The 19997-nt window shown below is 31.6% G+C and overlaps 3 protein-coding genes across 5 annotated transcripts; 1 reads left to right on the plus strand and 2 right to left on the minus strand.

Annotated features, from left to right (window-relative positions):
- Positions 1 to 2262: 2262 nt before the first annotated feature.
- On the minus strand, positions 2263 to 10388 carry LOC108911955 (integrator complex subunit 5). Its single transcript, XM_018717046.2, has 14 exons — positions 10037 to 10388; positions 9796 to 9988; positions 9615 to 9740; positions 9315 to 9550; positions 9053 to 9188; positions 8916 to 8995; positions 8721 to 8865; positions 8404 to 8559; positions 6583 to 6844; positions 6145 to 6389; positions 5802 to 6007; positions 5461 to 5748; positions 2573 to 2884; positions 2263 to 2516 (listed from the first exon to the last, which is right to left on the minus strand). Exons 1-14 carry the CDS (start codon positions 10274 to 10276, stop codon positions 2292 to 2294), a joined length of 2850 nt encoding a protein of 949 aa, XP_018572562.1. The 5' UTR covers positions 10277 to 10388; the 3' UTR covers positions 2263 to 2291.
- A 286-nt stretch (positions 10389 to 10674) lies between these two features.
- On the minus strand, positions 10675 to 14534 carry LOC108911947 (WD repeat-containing protein 78-like). The gene is made up of 5 exons (XM_018717035.1): positions 13997 to 14534; positions 13414 to 13920; positions 11690 to 12099; positions 11288 to 11609; positions 10675 to 11147 (listed from the first exon to the last, which is right to left on the minus strand). Exons 1-5 carry the CDS (start codon positions 14532 to 14534, stop codon positions 10759 to 10761), a joined length of 2166 nt encoding a protein of 721 aa, XP_018572551.1. The 3' UTR covers positions 10675 to 10758.
- Positions 14535 to 15252: 718 nt separating this feature from the next.
- LOC108911951 (ran-binding protein 3) lies at positions 15253 to 19280 on the plus strand. Of its 3 annotated transcripts, XM_018717040.2 has the most exons (6): positions 15265 to 15354; positions 15438 to 15526; positions 15671 to 15757; positions 15809 to 16680; positions 16734 to 16829; positions 18149 to 19280. In XM_018717040.2, exons 2-6 carry the CDS (start codon positions 15508 to 15510, stop codon positions 18269 to 18271), a joined length of 1197 nt encoding a protein of 398 aa, XP_018572556.1. In that variant the 5' UTR covers positions 15265 to 15354; positions 15438 to 15507; the 3' UTR covers positions 18272 to 19280. The 3 variants fall into 3 exon arrangements, with proteins under 3 accessions (XP_018572558.1, XP_018572556.1, XP_018572557.1); XM_018717042.2 differs by lacking the exon at positions 15438 to 15526 and having other exon boundaries at positions 15253 to 15354; XM_018717041.2 differs by lacking the exon at positions 15265 to 15354 and having other exon boundaries at positions 15423 to 15526.
- Positions 19281 to 19997: the final 717 nt, after the last annotated feature.

The following is a 19997-nucleotide window of genomic DNA, read 5'->3' on the forward strand; positions in this document are numbered from 1 at the left end:
TTCTTTATACTCATTAATTTGAAAAAGTGCAAATAAAAGACTTTTTCTGCTGTCTTGGAAAATCAACGACTACCTTGCAAACATTGCGAAAAGTACCAATGTTTGTAAGTTATTTTTAGCTCAATACATGCCCATGAGGCCTGTATATTTTGAAATCGATCGGTCAAACCGTTTTCCTTTCCTGAATCGTCAGTTTTATAAAAAATTAAAGGAGTAAGTTTATTGCTCCTTTAACATTAACATGAAACAAATTTTTTTGCGTTATTTTTCTCACAATTTCGCGTTAAATACATATCAAATATGGAAAAAAAATTCAAAATTTTGAAAAAAAACAAAAATTTAATATTTCCAATGTCGAGAAAATTTTTTTTGTCAAATTTAAAAAATTTTTTTTCAAAATTTCAAAACTTTTTAAAATTTATTTGCGTCCTCTTTTTTACAATTTTACATTGAATATTTCAAATGTCAAGAAAAAAAATTTTTTTTTTAAATTTAAAAACTTAAAAATTTAGAATTTTTTTTTTTCGGTTTGATATTAAGCAAAATTTTCAAAATTTTTTAAAATTTATTTACGTCCACTTTTTTACAATTTTATATTGAATATTTCAAATGTGGAAAAAAATTTTTTTTTCAAATTTAAAAAAATTTTAATTTTCAAAATTTTACTTCATATCAAATCGAAAAAAAATTTTAAATTTAGAAAGATAAAATTTTTTAAATTTAAAAAAAATGTTTTCTTGACTTGAATGTAATTGAATTGTAAATAAGACGCAAATAAATTTTAAAAAGTTAAAAATTTGAAAATTTTACATACTAATCAAACCGAAAAAAAAATTCAAAATTTTGAAAATATTTTAATTTCAAAAAACAAGATTTTTTTCTCGACAATTGAAATATTCAATGTAAAACTGTAAAACAGAGGACGCAAATACATTTTAAAAAATTTTAAATTTTCAAAATAAAATTTCTTAAATTTCAAAAAAAAAATTGTTTTTCTTGACATTTGAAATATTCAATGTAGAATTGTAAAAAAGAGGACGCAAATAAATTTTAAAAGGTTTTGAAAATTAATAAATAAAATTTATTAATTTAAAAAAAAATTTTTTTCTCGCCATTTGAAATATTCAATGTAGAATTGTAAAACAGAGGACGCAAATAAATTTTAAAAAGTTTTGAAAATTGAAAATAATTAAATTTCAAAAAAAAAAATTTTTTCCTCGACATTTGACAGGTATTCAATGTAAAATTGTAAAAAAGAGGACGCAAATAAAATTTAAAACGTTTTGAAATTTTGATTATAAAATTTTTTAAATTTCAAGAAAAAAAAATTTTTTTTCGCCATTTGAGGTACTTATTCAATGTATAATTGTCAAACAAAGGACGCAAATAAATTTTTAAAAGTTGAAAATCTGAAAATTAAATTTTTTAAATTTCAAAAAAAAAAAATTGTTTTCTTCGACAATTGAAATATTCAATGTAAAATTGTAAAAAAGGACGCAAATAAATTTTAAAAAGTTTTGAAATTTTGAAAATAAGTTAAGATTTCAAAACTAGAATATTCAAGCTTCAAGATGCTTCTTTTTTTTTCTCGATATGACTGTTATTCACGAAGTTACAACCTTTCAAAAACCACTATAAAAAAATTTGAAAATTTTTTTTGGAATGCTTTTAATTATGTATGAAAATATAATAATTCTTATAATCTTATAATTCATTTTGTGTTGTCTCATTGGCTACATTCAGCCGATAGAATCGATGAGTGGAACCACGTTCTTTTATTCATCATAAGTATACAATGGATTATGTACAGCCAATCAGAACCTAGGATTGTTTAAATAGACCAATAATATTACATGGATGGAATTCATCACATCAAAACAAATATAAGAACACGACCTAACTCATCGATTCTGTCGGCTGAATGTAGCCATTGTTTCCATTGTTTCCCAAACTATGCTTTCGCTGCTACTCAATGCCTACTGGCACAAAAAGGTACTTTGTGTCTACTGCTGTAGGTCGCTCTATATGGTATAACCTATATGTCATCTTAAATGTCATTGCTACTCATCTGGCACACAACATTCCTTTGTACCTAACAACAAAGAACCTACCAATCTGTAACTGAAAGCTTGACTAAACGAAATATGTCGTGATCCTTTAGCATTGTCCCAATTTTCAAAACTTTGACATTGTAGGTACTTAAAACCATGTTTCCTTATTGACCTCTGCCAATATATGAGTTTAATAAATTTTGACCCAGGATAAAAATACTACATAACGCGACTCACCTTTTATTCATTTTTGGGTATATTAATGAACATCTGCGCATACATATGCCCTAGAGTTTTTATGTTCCTTTGCATGATAATTCTTAAAGTATTCGTATAAACTTCCGGCGGCCTGGCGAGAATCGGGTCCCTCCAGTGTATCCCGTTCGTATCGCAACCGAACAATGCAGGGGACGGGATGTGGTCGCGCATATACAACCAAATGGATTCCCTTAGAATTGCCACGATCTGAAATTTATTTCCATAGTATAGCTAGTGCTTGCAGTTAAAATTACGGAGCTCACCTCGAAGCACTTTAAATGCGGAATCACATCTCTAATACTAGAAAGGGGAGGAGGTAAAAGTTGTCCCAGTGCCATAACATCGATTACTTTTACGGTGGTGTCCATAAGGCTCTTGTAGTTTTCCGACTCGTCGGCCTTACTTTGTTCCCCCATGCTCTTCCACTGATGTATCAAGGTGGCAGTTAACGCCCTTAATAAAACGGAACAATAGCAGATTGCCGGTCGATAGACCGCCACCAAACTTAAAAGTTCCCAGAGTAGAGGTGTATTAGTGAACATCCTCCTAATAAAAAGGTCCCTTTCCATTGTAACCTAAATGTATTCAATTTTTTGTAATTGATATACGACATAACGAACCCTCTCCTGTCAAAAGTTATAACCAGAGTTTGGAACCACGGAGTTTACGTATGAAGTTGTATTCCTCAGAGCAAGCGTTGCTTTTATACCAATAGACCAGGGCGGATCTGTCGAAATATCCCACTTCTTGGATTAAGACGGGGCAAGCTAATTTTTGCTGGAATACCTTCAGTACAACTCACATAATAAAAGTGTAAATCCCTAAATCTAAGCGAGGTCCGGAACATTTTCAAAATTGCAAAAATGTTTAAAAAATTTAAAAAAAGACCTATTTTATCTGAGTTTTTTACTTATATCTTGGAACCTATGCATTTTGGAACAATATTTAAGAGGAAAAAAGTTTTAGAATTGAATTTTTTCACAATATACTGCAAGTTAAAAATGTTTAAATTTATTGCAATGTTGCAAAATAGCAATAATTGATGAAAAAAAGACAAAATAATAGTTTTTTCGATACTTTTTTTTTAAATATTTTAATTGCTATGAGGGCATTCTAATTTTGGTAAAAAAAAACTTTAGAGTATAATAATATAACACACCAAATTTCATTAAAATCGGTTCGATAGTTTTCGCAAAATAATTTTTTGAAAAAAATTTTCCAATTTTCAAAATGTTGCACAGCCAAATAAAGCATCTAGATACTTGAAAATTTTTTCACATAGAGAATACCGCTCAACCCTTCAAATGGTTTTTGAAAAATTGAAATCGGTTGATTAGGACGGCCACAGTAATTTTTTAAAATTAAGAGCGTTTTTTTATTTTTAAACAATTAGATTACATTTATCAATTTGCAATTTAGTGTTTTTCAAAAATTATAAATTTAAAGTACTATTTTTTATTTAATTTTATCTGTATTTAACAAAAAAATTAATTTCTAAATATTTTTTTTAATTTGTTTAAACAAAACTGATTTAAATAATTGTAATAATTATAACTAAATACATTCATATTTAGTGTTGAAATATATACATAAACAAATCTTTTCATTGAAAAAATGCAATAGCATAAGGTAAAATACAGTATATTTAATGCTTAAATAATAAACTTTGCAAAGTAGACAGCATTACAATATTTGAATTCCTTCGCTCGCGAGACATTGGATTAAAAAGCAAAAGATCGAAATTGTTCCATTAGAAGCCGAGATAATGGACTGTGGCCGTCCTAATCAACCGATTTCAATTTTTCAAAAACCATTTGAAAAGTTGAACGGTGTTTTCTATGTGAAAAATTTTTCAAGTATCTAGATGCTTTATTTGAGGCTGCGTAACATTTTGAAAATTCGAAAAAATTTTTCAAAATAAATTATTTTATGAAAACTATCGAACCGATTTCAATGAAATTTGATGTGATATTTTATTATACTCTAGTTTTTTTTACCAAAATTAGAATGCCCTCGGAGCCCTTGATTATTTTGCCATTTTTTCATCAATTATTGCTATTTTGCAACATCCGTAATAAATTGAAACATTTTAACTTACAATATGCAAAATTCAATTCTAAAACTTTTTTCCTTTTCAATATTCTTCCAAAATGCATAGGTTCCAAGATATAAGTAAAAAACTCAGATAAAATAGGTATTTTTAAAAATTTTTTAAACATTATTGCAATTTTGAAAATGTTCCGGATCTCGCCCAGATCTAGGGAACTACACTTTTATTATGTGAGTTGTACTGAAGGTAATCCAGAAAAAATTTGCTTGCCCCCTCTTACATCCACCTCAAAACAGATCCGCCCTGGTCTACAACTACGTTGTTCAAAGTTAAAAAATAATTTAGCAAATCAGATTGTTTTTGTATAATTTACGGGCTTGTTATTTTAAAGTCATCATATTTTTTTGATGTCACTGTGGTAGAAGAGCGGAACTCTATTTCTAAAAAAAAAAGTTACATGATTTATTAAATACTAATTTTGATATGTAGATACGTTACTAATTGTAAATAATGTTTATGACAACATATTTAGAATACAACTACCTTCATTGTCTACTGTCGACAAAGGACAACAAAAAGTATTTGTTACAAATTTTTTTAAAGCACTGTGTTTGGTTTGTGAATCTGATGTGATATGACAACAGGTTGCAAAATGGACAAGAAACTAATGGCTAACATTGATTCGGCCAAACAAGAATGATCGAATAACCCCTTCATTTTATTACAGTCTTCAATTTATCGGTTTACTGAAAGATATTTGTAAAACAGTGGGTAACTTTGCGACTTCTGAATAAAGTGTTAGTTTTAATGGAATCGAAATAGAATTTGTATAGTACAGTGTTGTGTTTTAAGTAAAAAACGACCCCCATTCACAGATACTCTAATTCAAATTTAAGGTAATACGGCAACTACAACAGCTGACTGAGTATTATGAACAACATCCGATAAACAACTGAAATGAAAAATGGGAAATTGAATTAAGCGCAACTCAGTTATAATCACGTGTCCCAAACTCTAGTCATAGCATACTAGATCTTTAATTTTTAAATTAAGACAAATCGTAGCTTTGCTGCGGAAAATTTAAATGCTGCTAAAGCTTACCTTTGAAAACTCTTCCTCTGGCCAAGGCAGCCCGTTGTACATAACATCCGGACTGACGAACTGGACTAAGAGTAACGACAGGAGCGTCACGCTGTCCAAAGACATGTCGCAGTACTTGTTTTCCTCCGGCAACGTGCAACAGGCTTTAATAGCGTTAATAAGCTGGTAAGTGTTGGCCGCAACAACTTCATTAGACAGCTGATCCGAAGTAATGGATTTCCGTTTTCCTCTCCCAATTACGCCGCCGTTGAATACCGAGGAGTGTTTGGTTAAAGGAATCGTTTTATTCTATAAAAATTTTCGATGAAAATCACACTTTAGCCCTCTTATTTTTTACTTACGATTTTCTTATTCTGTTTCAAAAGGCCTTTCTCGCTGGCATCGTGTTGGATGTTACCCTTGGCCCCGAAAAGTACGTTATCACTACGAAACAGCGCCCTTTCCAACAGTTCCCGCAACGCAAGCACTTTCGCTACTTTAGAATATATGCAAATCCTTTTTAACATTGCTGCGACTTTAGCGAATCCCTTAAATTTTGTCGAGGTACCTAAAAAAAAATATGCCAAGATATACAAACAATTTCTTAATGAAAATTGCACACGATAAATGTATAAAAAGAGGACGTGACTCTAGAAAAAACATTGTGTATCATAAATAATCGCAAACGATGAAAAACTTCCTTACCGTCGTCCCTACAGCAAGCAAAGAAATAGTTCACGGTCGACTGAGTTAAATTCAATATGACTTGAATCGGTGGGCTGTAAGAATCGTTTGGCACGGGAATTTCCATTATATCCAAAATATCGGCTATGATGTGCATATGATTCACTTCGTGGACAAATAACGACGTCAAATTTGTTAGATTTGATTCTATTGCCTTCGTTACAATATGAGAATTCAATAACGAGACTTGTCCGCTCCTCTCCCAACTAAAACCAAATGAATTTAAAAAATATGATTTGGATTGAACGCTTTTGTCACTGAATAAATCAGGATGTACATATACTAAATTTTTACCAAAAAATTTTCTGATATTTCCAGGGAAATTATAAACTGCAAGAAATTTTATTCAAGATTACTATTGACTTGAAAATATCCGAAATATTATCCCGAATTACTCACTTCAGTAACGTTAACAAATTATGCCACATTTGCGAGAAATCGGAATCCTCCTCATCGGAAATGGAAAATTTCTGGACGTATCTACTCAACAACTGTTCCAACACTACGGAAAAGTGTCCACCCTTTTCACAATACGGCGGAGATGTCTTATCGATAAGTTCACTTGTCAGGATCTTAATTAAAAGGGCTAGTTGGTCTGAGGTGGTGGCGTTCTGGAGCAAGAAAGTAACCGCTTTTACCATTATCGATGGATTGCCATGTCCTAAAATACAAATTGATTTTAAAACGAAAAACAAGTTTAACTCTCAACATAAATAGCGGTAACAAGTTTTTCTACAAATGTCGGGTTCTTCCAGAATGTTCGTAAATTTTACAGAATATTTCCTAGCCATGAAAATGAGAATATTTCCTAAAATTACCAAGAACTTTCTCCGATATTCTGAAGAACGTTAAGTATCAATTTTGCATAATCTGCGCCTATGTGCTGCTACTTTACTATTGGTGCTTGCGATATGCGTTTTTATTATGTTTTGTTACCTGTCACAAATATATGATTTAAAAAAAAATACATTTTCTCTGTTTTCGAATATAATAAAATTATTTCTGTATCCTAACTCTACACACACGAATGGTGTGCTTTTTAAAATCTGAAGACACAAAAATAATCAACAAATAGAACACAAAATTGTACTTTTGCCTTCAAGACTGGAAGTTATTTTACCGAGCTTATCGAAGAAAAATAGCATTCGAGAACGCAAAAGCATTTCGCGTTCGAGAGGCAAACATTTTTACGAAAACTGAAACAAAATAAGACAATTGTATTATATACAACAATTTAATTTATATCTGAAATCCTTTGAACTGTGTTTGAATCAAGACGGTTTAGGCGCGGTGACTATCATAACGATAGCAACCTAATAAACAATAGAAATTAGTTTTTTGAAGAAGTAGGGTCAGAATTATATATTTTAATTTATATTCTAAGTGTTTAATTCAAAATGAGCTTGATAGTGAAGACGAGCATTTATCAGGGGAAGTATTGAAAACGGGACAATTTATCCCCAAAAAATCGTCGAAAGAAAATGAGATTGCCTACAATGAATTCAAAGGGTGGTGTAATTTGAAGAAAATTCAAAAACTGTCCAAAGCAGTATTACTAATATATTTCAAACATAAAATTAATAAAATTAAACCTTCGACGTTATGGTCAGTATACTTCACGTTAAAAAGTACATTGAATGTCAAAAAAAACATATATAACGAGTATTCAAATAAAAACGTGGTCGAAGTTGGCTCTGACACATTGGACGTAGGGAGTAGCTTATAGCGACCAACTTAACCTTATTTCTTAACGAGCTGTATAGCAGCTGTCACAGCTGTCAGTTTCAATAACAAAGCGGCGATACAGCGCTTTGACAGATGACGTTTAAGTTCATTTGCTATACGCTACGCCCTACGTCCAAATTTTCAGAACCAACTTGACCACGTTTTTATTTGAACGCTCGTTATATCAGAAAATTTCCGAAACTCATACCTTAATTATTTGAAAAGCAAATCAGTTGGATACCATCTGAAAAAGTCCAGAATTCTAACGAAAGAAGAAATTGAGAGATTTTTCAAGAAGCAGCTGGTGATAGATTTTTGCTAGTATGGGTACACATGTCTGCAAGTGACCCATTTTAAGTGCTTCAAGAGCGCCAGCCTGACGCACCCCGGACCAGGGTTCCAGGAAGAAGACTTCTCGAAATTTTATTTTTGGAGACAAAAATAAATTTTCAAGGACGTTTTGTATGATATTCGACAAAATATCTTGATACTTACCCAAGAATGTAATGAGTTGCCTTCCTGTATCACACACAATTTTTGTGGGATGGAGAAGCATATTTTCGATTTCGTGAACCTCCTTTGAAAAAGAGTTCATAATGTTGATGGGATTGTTATGTCTAACATATTCGTCGACTTCTAACAGCACGTTTTCTAAAAACAAACATTAAATGGAATTATACAGCAAAATATGGCTTAAATCTGAGTTAGACTATGTTGCTATAAGTTTGGTAATTAGTACATGTTTTTTTTTAAGAAAACTTACCAGACTTATTTAATCAATAAAATCAATTTCGGATTCAAATTATACTTACGAAGTATATCCTTGGACTTTTCTATAATATCATTCCTCATTTCATCGCTTCCTCTGACTTTCTCCACTAGAATACAATTTAACAACAAATTCACAATTTGAACGGCACCATGCTCACTACGTAATATTAAAGTTGTTATGAGTTCCTAAAGTTTAAAAACATTATTAAAATTTCATGGTTTTTCTCCTTGCTCACCTCTAAAGCTTCAGGCGTTCCAAAATATCTACACCAGTCTTCTATAAAGTGATACAACCTTCCAACAACTTCTACCGTTACTAAAAAAAACATTTCATCACTGAGTTATGTCAAATATGTGCCTAACACACACTCACATATATTTTTTGTGTCACTGCAAATCGATGACAATAATGTAGAAGATAAATACATTAGCTGTAAAATATAAGGAACCGTCGCTTTTTTTTGTAGTCTAGTTGCATCTGTGTCCTCGAAAGTTTCTCTTAGACTCCACTAAAAGAGAAAACATTTGTGTAAAGTTAATATTATAATCGACGATAATATGCAAAACCAGCAAGTGAATAAAATTACAAGCTATAAAACGATAATATAAGATTTTAATTTAATTAAAAAGCTCACCGAAAACATTTCTAATATTGCATTTCTTATATCTTGTACATGACTGCCAGCCAAATGTCCTAATATCCCAACAACCGATATAAGTTTTGGCGATTTGCATCCTTGATCGTACGATTTATTTTGGCAAAAATCTTTAAGCCCGCAAGATAAAACCCTCGTTATAACTGTATTTGGAAAACAGCTGCCAACATGCGCCACAACCCAGTCAAAATTTGGTGAATGTTTTACCGACGTATCTGCAAATTAAAGCACAATGTTACTGAAGTTGAACTATCTGTGAAAATATAAATGATGTGTTACCCAAGAGAGCGCTAATACAAGCTTCAGTGTCACAATGAATAAGGCTAGACAAACATTTAGTATTAATATCAACCAAAGTTCTTGTAGCTCGGCATGCCATCCACAACTGCAAAGTCTCGTTTAGATCTGAAATATTATTATGGTCAATTTTAAAGCAATTTCTTTTTAAAACGATAAATACTTGTAGATATGTGAGCCCTTCCAGAATATTTTGTGGATATTTCGCCTAATAATTCCAAGGACCAAGTACTGATTGTCGGTGCCCAAGCAGAAGCACTCTCGGTGATCAAACTCACCAGAACTATATGAATCTCTGATATGACCAATTCGTCTGACTCGGATACTGGTGGTAGGTTTCCCGTTTTAATTTCTGTCTAAAGGAAAGTTAACAAACACATTGTTAATATATTGAAGCAACTTACCTCTATTCCTTCAATGTAGTTGAGAGCTGCATTGTCAAACACTTTGGAAAAGTACTCAAATATGGCAACTCTACAAGCGGGAAGGCATTTGAGTAAAGTCAGTGAGGATTTGGTTAAATCCAAAGGACTACATTTTTCTTTCTTAGTAGTTCCTCTGATAAAAAATTTCAATTCGTTCATCAAATCCTGTTGAGGAACTGTACGAATAACCGTCGAATGAGATATCATTTTACTTTTCATTTAAAATAAAACAGACAATATTTAATCATAATAGCTTTCCAACGGGTCAGAAATATATAATTTTGTATATTTATTTATTAACCACTATTTAACTAGCAAGTAGCAATTATTACTATTTATTAGGTTAGGTGTTAAGTAAACATAACCACAGAAAACAGAATAAGCATTTCTTCTTCTTCTTCTCGATTGCTATTTAAGCTTAAGTTGAGGTTGTTGTAGATCTAATTTACAACTAAGAAAAAGTAGGCCTGATGTTTCATTTTAGCCTTATTATTTATCGTTACTGTTCTCATTTCTCATTGTTTTTATGCTTAAAATAAGTAACAAAGTAATAATAAAATGTAAAATTTATTTATTTTATAAAAACATAATTAGTAAAAATAAATATCACACTGGTTATTGTGCTCAATACTGTGTATTTCAACTTCCCAAGCCTTATGCGAAGCATAGAATTGTGATCGATTGCCCGTGCAAAATGGACTCTATTTTCCATCAGCTGTTCTTTGCAACTTCCTCAACTTGTGCACCAATTGTGGATTTGTGATTAAAGCTCTATACAGTGAATCGAAAAGTAAATTTTCCTGGAAAAATGCTGGAAACGGCATGTCTTCTAAAGAAAAAACGTGAACATGTCCGTCTATATCCCCGACAACTAAACACCTTCCGCTGTCGATAAACTGAACTATAGTATTTTTGGTTCCTGTAGGCGAACGAGTTATCGACTGAGGTTCATACACTTTCCTCTGAAAGTCCCAAATTAATATGTTTTGCCCAAGAATGGTAACGAGAATCGTTGAATGTGTCGGGCTCCAGTCCAATCCTTGGACGCTTTCCATCGTTGTGTATAATTCCAGAAGGGGTTGGAATATATCTAAGATACATTAAAACACTCTTAATATATTGCGAATCGTTTTTGTCTTAAAAAAAATTATATATTAAACTGATATAATATAAGAATTTAAAATTCAGTGTAAACGGTATTTTGTAAGTTAAAATAGACAAAAGTTATACCTTCTGCCCATATTCTAGTGTGCCAATCATCGCCGCAAGTAGCACAAATCTTTTTGCTGAATGGCGAAAACTTCATAACGTACACGGGGCCGTCATGAACTAATGAATGATCCAAATGTTGGTTGAAGTAGTTAATGGAACATTTGTGTATGACTCCCTTGTTGGTGCCAACGAAATATATCGTGTCCTGGGTCGGGTGCTGGGTAACGAAAAACGCTGCCGCATACCTAGACACGGGAATGTTCAAATTGGAACACTGCCCCATAGAATCATAACCTTTCAACTTCCCGTCAGCTTTGGGCACCCGCATTATCTCTTGGCCCTTTAAAAGTTGTAATATTTAGTACACAAATATAAATATATGCAACATCTTGTACACGATCTGTACCGTTTCTCACTAACCTCTAGTTTTCTTGCCACGGAATAGGTAATAACTCTGCCATCGTCGAACGCAGCGCAGACCTGTTCCTTATTGTTGAGTTCGTATTGCGAGATGCGCCAGCTGATATCCCGAACTGGTTCAAATTTTGGGGTATTCTCTCCGATTATCATCTTCTCTCTGCTGATGATATTGAGTACCACTACGTGACCGTTATAAAGCCCTACTGCCAACAGATTAGGGTCGCTCTTGGAAAAATTTAAAGCGGTCACTGATCTAGGAAAGGCATATTGGCGTTCCGGTTGAACGGGATTCTTTATGTTCCATATGCACACTATGCCCGTTATGTGATCGGCAAAATAAAATTTTCCGTAGCCCACGGCTAACAGGTCTTTGTTTAAGGGATTCCAGTGCATCGCGTTCACACTCCTGCCTAGAAAATATTATACGTAATCGATTTTTTTGTGCTTAAATAATTAGACAGTTTTAAATTCAAAAAAATTTGTCGTTTTCAACAAAAACGCGAATAACTATTAACACATATTGTAGTTGTGTTATTTAAAATCATGGAAAATTCAAAAATTGACTACGAATTTAATGAAAGCGTTCAGAGCCGTACTCTAGAAACTACTAAAAACCTTTTTATTACAATAGTAATATCATCTAATTCAGAATTAAAAATGACTAGATTTTGTCATAAAAATAGCAGCGACATATTTAAAAAAATTAATCTGATGATGGCCCCTAGAAGACGAAACGTCGGATTGCAAAAATGTTGACGCCATTGGATAGAGCGAAAAAAGTGGCAATGTAAATATGCAATTTATTTTAAAACTCGTTTTTAAACAAAGCCACAAAAAAAATAAAATGATTTTGCAAAATTTCGGGTTTCGCATCAACAGTAGACTTTGCAGCTAATACTTTGTATTGCTGAAATCTCAAATCATCCAGAGATAATTTATCATTTGTGCATTTGTAATTCGATTTAGACGTTTATAACAATACTGTACAAAAATAAAGTTTTGGGTCAAACAATGAGTTTTTTTTAATTTTTTTCCGTTTTCCATTGAATGGTGTAATCAGTTTTTGAATGTTTTTTAATTTAAGCAAATTATCAACAATTACTGAAATTGTTGCAAGTCATTTTTTATTATTTTGCATTTTTGGGCATGTTTTTGAACAGTGATTACAGATTTTTTTATTTCACCAAAAAGTATGTCAAAACGAAAAAATGATTCCCAGCAGGACTCTGTACGATGATTTTTCTAAGTAGAAGTGTTTCAAACCGGAAAAAATGAATATCTCAGAAACTTCTCGATTTTTTTATCTAAAAAAATGGATGGTTATTTAAAACACAGACAGGTATACTTTCACCAAGTTTCGTTAAAATTAAATTACTTTTGCGGAAATGACATTTTTTTTTTGGTAAAAATTTTGTACTTGTTCCAAATCTGTAATGATTTATAGCATTTTATTTAAAATATGGAAGTAGGCAGCTATACTTCCAGTATAATCGTAAGGAAATGATTTCTCCTTTATAAATTTCTAACCAAAGCTTGCCCTGACACACCCTGTATGTTAAGTAATGTAACTATTTACAAAACTTTAAATGTGCAACTAAATTAACAGTTATAAAAAAAAAATGTACCTATATTATCTAAAATTTAAAGTTAAAACAAAAGCCTTCGTCGCCTATTCGTTTAAATTTGAAATGTAAGATTTGGTACAGAAATCTTTGTAACTATACCTTTTGTCTCTGAATTGGCAAAGGTCCATAAAAGGTTTAAATTATATTTATACTCGATATTCTCTCTGAATTCACTCGGGTCCGATAAACCTATAAACCGTTTCTGCTGTTCGTTGTAACAGTTGTTTGCAAGTAACCTCTCCATAACGCAAATAGCTTCCAGAAACCTAGGATTCTTCAGTAGTTTATTCAGTTGTCTCTCATCAGCGGATATGCGATAACTGTCAAGTGAGGATATATCGTCTAATTTATGTCGTTCTGTGTCATTTATCTCTGAATCGGTACTTTCTTCGCTAGATTCTTCCTTTCCTTCTAGGTATGTATCGTACATTTCCCAATTCGAGGCAAAAGTGCAGTCCGTACGATGTTTAATCTTCTCTGGATTAGTGTATCGTGATTTTTTTAAAACGGGTACTGTCTGGACTTCGGCGTGAAGCACCTTTCTATTTCGCCCTTTCCCAGTAGTGAGGTACTCGTATTGTTGATTGTCATCATCTATAGCAATTCCTGAAAGGGCATTTTCAAAATTTTATTCACTAGATGAATAAAAATTTGTAAAATTACTTGAATGGTATAAACTAACCTTCATCCGAATCTTTTATCGCAGTGGAACTTGGAATATCCAGTAAAATGAAAGTATTTGTTTCATTTAAACTCAGACTAATATGCTCTGGCGGTTTCGACATGACGACTACATCAAATTCTTCACTGTTTGAAGGAAAACTATAGGACATCGAATCAGATTTCTCCTCACATTCATCCATTAACAAATTTTCCGTAGAACTATTATCATAGTGTAAACTTGTTTTGTATAAACTGCTGGACATTCCTTGTTTCTCTGTATCTGTGCGATAAGTCGTTTTCGACTTGAACAAAGTTGTAAAAGTACCACTTGAGGAAAAGGGCTCTTTTACTTCTGAGCCACTAACATCAAAAGCACTCAGTTGTCTTTCCCTGCCAGATGTATATAACTCTGGGTTTAGAGGTTTCGGAGTCACATCTTTACCATCCTCTATTATTGGTATGTTACGTTCAGTTCTTCTCGGCTTATTTGTGAGAATGGTCTTCCCTTTAGGACCTATAGAAATTGATTTTCTTTTCAACTGTACCCTGTCACTCATACTTTTTAATGTATTTTTAAAATTCAATTGACACTATGAATTGCTACCTACTGGATTACCTGTTTATCTTTAAAAAATTACATCATTTCAGATCTTCATTTTTCGTGTACCAATAATAAAATTTCCACTGCATCTCACACTGAAGGATCCATTCTCATGATTTACAAACAAAAACATTTCATTAAAATTTAAATTAGTAAACAAAAAGGGGTTGACGGGAATTTTAGAATTGCATTGCAATACCATTGTATTGTACAGCAAAGTAATGTCCCTAGAATCCCTAGATTAACTTCAAAACTAGATAAAGTCAATAAAGTCCCTAGATAAATACATAAAGATTAAAGAGTAAAGAAGTTAAATAAGGAACTAATTAGAAGTGAAGTCCATGGGTATTGGGTATTGTTTAAATTTTAATCGTGTCGAGCATATACTCTTTGGAAAAGTGTTGAAATTATTTTAGAGATAAGAAGCGAAAAACAATTGTACCATTTACATAAGAACCTTTGGCGACATTGGTACATAAATGGTCATCAATGATTTTAATGGCCAATTGATTGACAAGCAGTGCAGTATTTTTATCACAGATTTTATAATGTACTATGAGTTGTCAATAGGTGGTTTAGTTCTGTACATAGATTACAGAGGTTGTTCTGTAAGGGAACAGTACTAGAACCAAAACACACCTATATCTTTGGCAAAACCATATATGTAATACTACTGTATGTAGTATTATATATATGGGCAAAACGAAACTACATTGAGTATCAAATGCAAACCTAAAAATAGTGAAATAAATCTACTTTCTGTTTTAGTTTATCTGGTAGGTTTAAAAAAAAATGGTCTGTGAACAATAAAAAATATTTTTTTATTCAATTTATAAAAATTATATTCTACTTTTATAAGGTTTTTATATATTTTCTCTGAAAAATGTGAGAAACTGAGAATTGTTGGCAGCCCTTACCATAACGGAAAAATGGCGGAGTCAGAGAAAAGTATGTTTGTTTTTAGGATTTATAATTTATTTTTTACAACAATTTAATAATTATTATTTTCTCGCATTAGTTGCATATATATATTTTTTGTTTTATTAATTTCCGATGTTAGCTGCATATTTTAAAGGAAATCTTTATTTGTAGATGTTAGTGATAGTGTTGTAAAACCAGCAAATCTGCATCCTCCTATTATGAAAATAGACGAGCCAATAGAAGATTCACATAAAAAAGGTTTGTACGTCGTATTATTAATTGATTGATACTGACAATTAATTTTTTTAGAGGTTGACGATAATGAAAAGAATGCATGTTCTCTAAAAAGCAAAGAGGAGTTTAAAATCTGCAGTGCATCATTTCGATCTTCCGTAGCTAGTAGTACAAACAATCCTTTTGCCTCATCTCAAAACAAATTCACTCGAGGAATTTTGAAACCTCCGCAATTAAGCTTAAATAATAGTGTAACAACACCAAGTAATAAATCGTTTGTTTTAAAACCCAGTCAACTTAATCCATTTGTTGCGAAATCTGACAGTAGTGACAAATCTAATAGTGAAAAAACAGACTGTGGTGATAAAAAACTAAACCAAGTTAATGGTGAAACACCAAAATTTGTACCTTTAATTGTGCCCGAAAATAAGGCAAAGGTCACTACACAAGCAACCTCAAATCAGCCTTCTAGTGCACCAAAAACTACCGTATCTAGTAACTCTTTTATATTTGGACAGAATATAAAAGAGAGAGTAGTAAGTGCTGAAAATAAATTAGTGGAAGAAGTAAACGCTTCTACTAGTTTAAGTTCAAATGGAACGTCGGACATGCTATTTAGTAGTGCAATTAAAAATGAAGTAAAAGGAGATTGTATTATAAAAGAAAAAGAAAGTAAATCCCTAAGCGAATCGGCCAGAGAATATGAAGAATCCAGGGCAAATAAAAGGAAGTATGAAGAAGTAGAAGTTATCACGGGAGAAGAACAGGAAGTTAATATTTTAAATATTTCTTGCAAATTATTCGCTTTCGATAAGGCTTCTGGAAATTGGCAGGAACGTGGGAGGGGGACGCTTAGGTTAAATGATTTCGAAATGAGTGATAACCATTTAGGTAGCCGATTGGTTTTCAGGACGGCTGGAAGTTTGCGGGTTATACTTAATACCAAGGTAGATTTTCCATTTTTTTCCCATACATATTTCGCCTTGAATTAATGTTTTAGATTTGGGCAGAAATGACGATAGACAAAGCAAGTGATAAAAGTATTAGATTAACAGCATTAGATGCAAATGGAGAAATTAAGGTGTTTCTAATAATGGTACGTATAGCTTGCATGCGAACTGTTAGTAAAATAAAAATAAATAAAAAAATCGTTGAAACGGGTCAATTAGTAAATAGAAATTGTCACTTTTCTGCAATATTTTCCATCTTTTTGAGCCATGTTTGACAGACCTATAACATTACGGACATTTTTTTAATAGGACGTTTCATATTTGATAGTTTAATAATATGCTAACGATGAATTCAGTGATGTACTTTTTGTCATAGTTGTCAAAAAATGGAGGAATTAAATGAAAACAATAATTTAGTACTACTTTTTATTTTATTACAGCAAATGTTCAAAGTGGCCCCCATTAAACATTGCACAATGTCTAATTAGGTATTCAAAGTTATCAACTTTCGAACTTCTTCTCTGATACGATTTTTCAATCCTTCGACAGTGTCTGGTCTGTTACTATGCTTTTTAGATAACCCCACAAAAAAAAATTTATTGGGGTTATGCCAGGGGAGTGTGGTGGCCATTCAAACGGCCCTCTTCTGCCTATCTATCAATTTGGGAAAACTTCATTAAGGTAATTTCTTACATTGAGGTGAAAATGTGTAGTGGCACCATCTTGTTGGAACCACACATCACCAACAGGCATATCGTGCTCATTAGGGTTAGGAAAAATTAATTCTAAGGCTGGAATCAGCTGAAAACGCAAAAATCCAAATAAATATCGCCTGTCAAATTGTCCTCATAGAAATAAGGCCCCGGTATGCGATTTCCTACTATTCCAGCCCAAACATTTACTATTTACAGTTGTGTATGTTTTGCTTGTTCACGATTCTGTTTCCGGTTTCGTCTTTAGAAGGGCTATCTATTTTACTATAAAATATAGAGCATCCTATTACTAATTGACCTGTTTTAGCGATTTTTTAAAATCTGGACTGGAAAAAAAATAAGAATTTTGTTCCATTATTTTGGGACACAGTGTATATGGTTATAATTAATTAAAAAGATAGGGAGATTCTTGAAGTTGGTTGAACATTTATATAATACCAATTAAAAACTATTATCAATATTTATTTTTGGGGGCGGGGGAGATGATGGAAAATTTTTGGTTAAATCGTTAAGTATGAAACCTCAAATTTAAGAATATAGAAAACTGTTTGATATTATCATTAATGTACAACTTAACCGCCTTTCAGTATTTTGCAACTAAAACTAACAATAAGACATTTGAACTACTCCAATAAATTTCAGGATTCATATTTAACGGATTTGTTAGATTCCAATTTTAACATACCTTTAAGATTTAACTGTGAGAGACAGAATTTCCCCTTATGACTCATCCATTTTCTTTTAATTTTCAGACCAATATCGAAGATTCAAACAAATTGTATTTATATTTAAAAACTCGTTTAGAACGAGAAGTATTTACACAAAAGCGAAAAAAGCTGGAAGTTGGATCGGAACCAGTTTCGGATGACAATTGACCGTAGCATTTTTAAGTACGTAACAAACTAATTTATGAAAATTATTTGCCTTTACATTTCTACAAAATTATTTATAACAAAAACTTTTTCTCGAAATGGAAACTAAACAATTAACTCTTTGCAAAGACTACAAAACCCCAATTTTGTGAAATTGTGATCTATACATTATGTTATTTTTTATAAATTAAAAATTATGTACATGTAACTGTTGAACTTTGGCTTTTTGTGCACTGTATTTTGTATACTTTTAAGGCAATAAATTTTGACGAGAAATCAACTTTTCTTTAGAATGAAGCGTGTTTTTTTTCTTTGTTAAATCCGCGATTAAATTTTTTCTGAATTTCAAAATAGCGGCAGAATTTGTTGGAGCGATCCTACAAGTTTTTCCAGTGGTGCTTGTACAAAAATTGCAGGATTTCCACTTTCTAAAATTGTAACTTGGTCAATAACAAACTTAAATTTTATTATTTTACTATTAGAATAATAAATCATGTAGAATAAAATAGTCCCGAGGTAACAATAAATTTTGTAAATAGATTTTTTATTTCCAATTCAGCCAAGGAAGTAACTATTTCTATAATGTTAGTAACGATCTATTTTATTTTTAAAAAATCGTTAAATCTCAACAATCTTCAGTCACTCACGGTGTTTAAAAAAGAACATTGTCTCGTTTCGATAAATATAATGAAAATGTTAAAATTTCCACAATTTTTAAAGCAAGAAAAAAACCAAATAAATTTAATACTTTTTTTTCCTAATACACTGTGGAATAATTTTTTCAAAAGCGAATTTGATAGTTACTCCTTGTTTCTGTAGCTCTAGCATGTTATTCCCTGCTGCTTCTCGAGCTGAAGAATAATATTACACATATACATATTTATATTTTTCTTTTGTACATAAGAATTGTAACTGGAAATGTTAATTTAGCGTTTAGTATAAATGATATTTTTAATGTTGTTTTGTACATTTGTAGATGAGAAAACAGAATTGATTTTAAAAAATAAATAAATATGAGAAGTATTGCATTTTTAATCGTCAGCAGTCTCATTTTTATACAGGGTGTTTGTAAATAAGTGCGAAATATTTTAGGGGCGGTTGCCGAAGTTATTTTGTGAAAAAAAGTTCATATAAACGAAGGTCGAAATATGTTTCGTTTTCGACATACAGTGTTTAAATTTAAATTTTTTATTTATTTTAATGTGAGAGTTTTAAAGACATTGATTCGAAATTTGAAAAACGCTTAGGAGTGATATATATGCATTTTTTGGTGATCTAAATATTTCTACTTGCATTTTTAAATAAAAGATTAAGAAAACGTACAATAAAATGTTTTATTTTTTCCACAAAAACGATGCATCCTACGAAAGAAATCGAAGCGACGAATTTCAATCAGAATTGATGGCAGATTTCTAAAAATATACCAAAACGGAAAAAAGTCAGTGGCGTACCATTTTTTTTAAAGGTTGTGGCCTTCTCGCATGAACACCACTGGTGTAAGTAGAAATATTGGGATCACCCCACAAATTATCTCGACTTATATTGGTTGGATCGAGACCTTTTTTTTTAAATTCACGTTTTTTTTAAGCACTATTTGATGTAGTTGGTTTAAAATCTGTATATTAAAAAAATGCCTAGATAAGGACCCTAGTTGCCATTTTTTGTTAATAACTTTTATTTTGCAACTTAAAAATCTGAAATTTACGCAAACGCGAGACAATGTAATTAC

The sequence above is a fragment of the Anoplophora glabripennis genome, unplaced genomic scaffold, assembly GCF_000390285.2.
Source record: "Anoplophora glabripennis isolate ALB-LARVAE unplaced genomic scaffold, Agla_2.0 scaffold389, whole genome shotgun sequence".
Classification (NCBI taxonomy): domain Eukaryota; kingdom Metazoa; phylum Arthropoda; class Insecta; order Coleoptera; family Cerambycidae; genus Anoplophora; species Anoplophora glabripennis.

Coding starts and splice junctions, on each gene's coding strand:
- LOC108911955 (XM_018717046.2), bottom strand. CDS start 10,276: ATGAAAAGTAAAATGATATCTCATTCGACGGTTATTCGTACAGTTCCT. Junction 9,989..10,036: donor ACTACATTGAAGGAATAGAG/GTAAGTTGCTTC, acceptor ACTTTCCTTTAG/ACAGAAATTAAAACGGGAAA. Junction 6,845..8,403: donor GCAACTCATTACATTCTTGG/GTAAGTATCAAG, acceptor TTTGTATTTTAG/GACATGGCAATCCATCGATA.
- LOC108911951 (XM_018717040.2), top strand. Junction 15,758..15,808: donor AGAAGATTCACATAAAAAAG/GTTTGTACGTCG, acceptor TAATTTTTTTAG/AGGTTGACGATAATGAAAAG. Junction 16,681..16,733: donor GGGTTATACTTAATACCAAG/GTAGATTTTCCA, acceptor TTAATGTTTTAG/ATTTGGGCAGAAATGACGAT.
- LOC108911947 (XM_018717035.1), bottom strand. CDS start 14,534: ATGAGTGACAGGGTACAGTTGAAAAGAAAATCAATTTCTATAGGTCCT. Junction 11,610..11,689: donor CCGTGGCAAGAAAACTAGAG/GTTAGTGAGAAA, acceptor CAACTTTTAAAG/GGCCAAGAGATAATGCGGGT. Junction 11,148..11,287: donor CACTAGAATATGGGCAGAAG/GTATAACTTTTG, acceptor AATGTATCTTAG/ATATATTCCAACCCCTTCTG.